This window comes from Penaeus monodon, chromosome 30 (assembly GCF_015228065.2).
Source record: "Penaeus monodon isolate SGIC_2016 chromosome 30, NSTDA_Pmon_1, whole genome shotgun sequence".
NCBI lineage: Eukaryota > Metazoa > Arthropoda > Malacostraca > Decapoda > Penaeidae > Penaeus > Penaeus monodon.
In genome coordinates this window covers 19845304-19845985 of record NC_051415.1, presented here as the reverse complement: position 1 = coordinate 19845985, position 682 = coordinate 19845304, and the positions used below count along the sequence as shown (strand labels likewise).

The 682-nt window shown below is 35.0% G+C and overlaps 1 protein-coding gene across 6 annotated transcripts in view; it reads right to left on the bottom strand.

The window, feature by feature from the left end:
• LOC119592617 (protein ECT2-like) overlaps positions 1-682 on the bottom strand; it is a 21585-nt gene that overhangs the window by 16513 nt on the left and 4390 nt on the right. For all 6 annotated transcript variants that reach the window (XM_037941501.1, XM_037941500.1, XM_037941505.1 and 3 more), the window contains exon 3: positions 442-572. In XM_037941501.1, the coding sequence (XP_037797429.1) occupies positions 442-572 (131 nt within the window). The remainder of the gene's footprint in view (positions 1-441; positions 573-682) is intronic.

Genomic DNA, 682 nt, shown 5'->3' with positions numbered 1-682 from the left:
GAAGGGGGGGCAGAGGGCAGGATCTGGCTTTTCCAGTTTCCAAAACAATGCACACAAGCTTGGCCAAAAGGGTGATAATCCAGTCCAGGGCATGATATGCACTAATGTACAGTGCTCTGAGGGGATCCTCAGCTGAAGCATTTGTCACCTATTCTCTTATCCTCCCTTCAAAAATTCTGTTGTACATTTCCAATGCATGTATTTTAGTAGAAAGTCTTATCATTACATAAAGACACCATTTTTTCTTTTTTTTATATATAAAATGGGTATAAATCGAGGGATTCTTTTTTACAAAGTCACTCAACAGAGAAAGCCATTTAAGGTGAAATCTTACAACTAATAAATCATAAATCTGCAGTCTTGATCTTGATGAATTTACAAATATAACAAACTGGATGATGATGATTATCTTGCATATACACAAAGTTATAACAGGCTCACCTTGCACCAAGTTTGTGAAGTTCCTCAAACTCTTTACTCTCAAAATCAGTTACAACAAAAAATGTACAATAATTTACATCTGAAGTATATTCTTCACCAGTTTCGGACGTCACCACAGGGACATTAAATTTCTGTTGGGAAGGACCGACATTAGTTTAAAAAGTACATATTTTTTCTTCTCTTTGAATACTATGCATTATAATAAAAGAGGGATATACAGTCTACATATCCTCTTATTTGG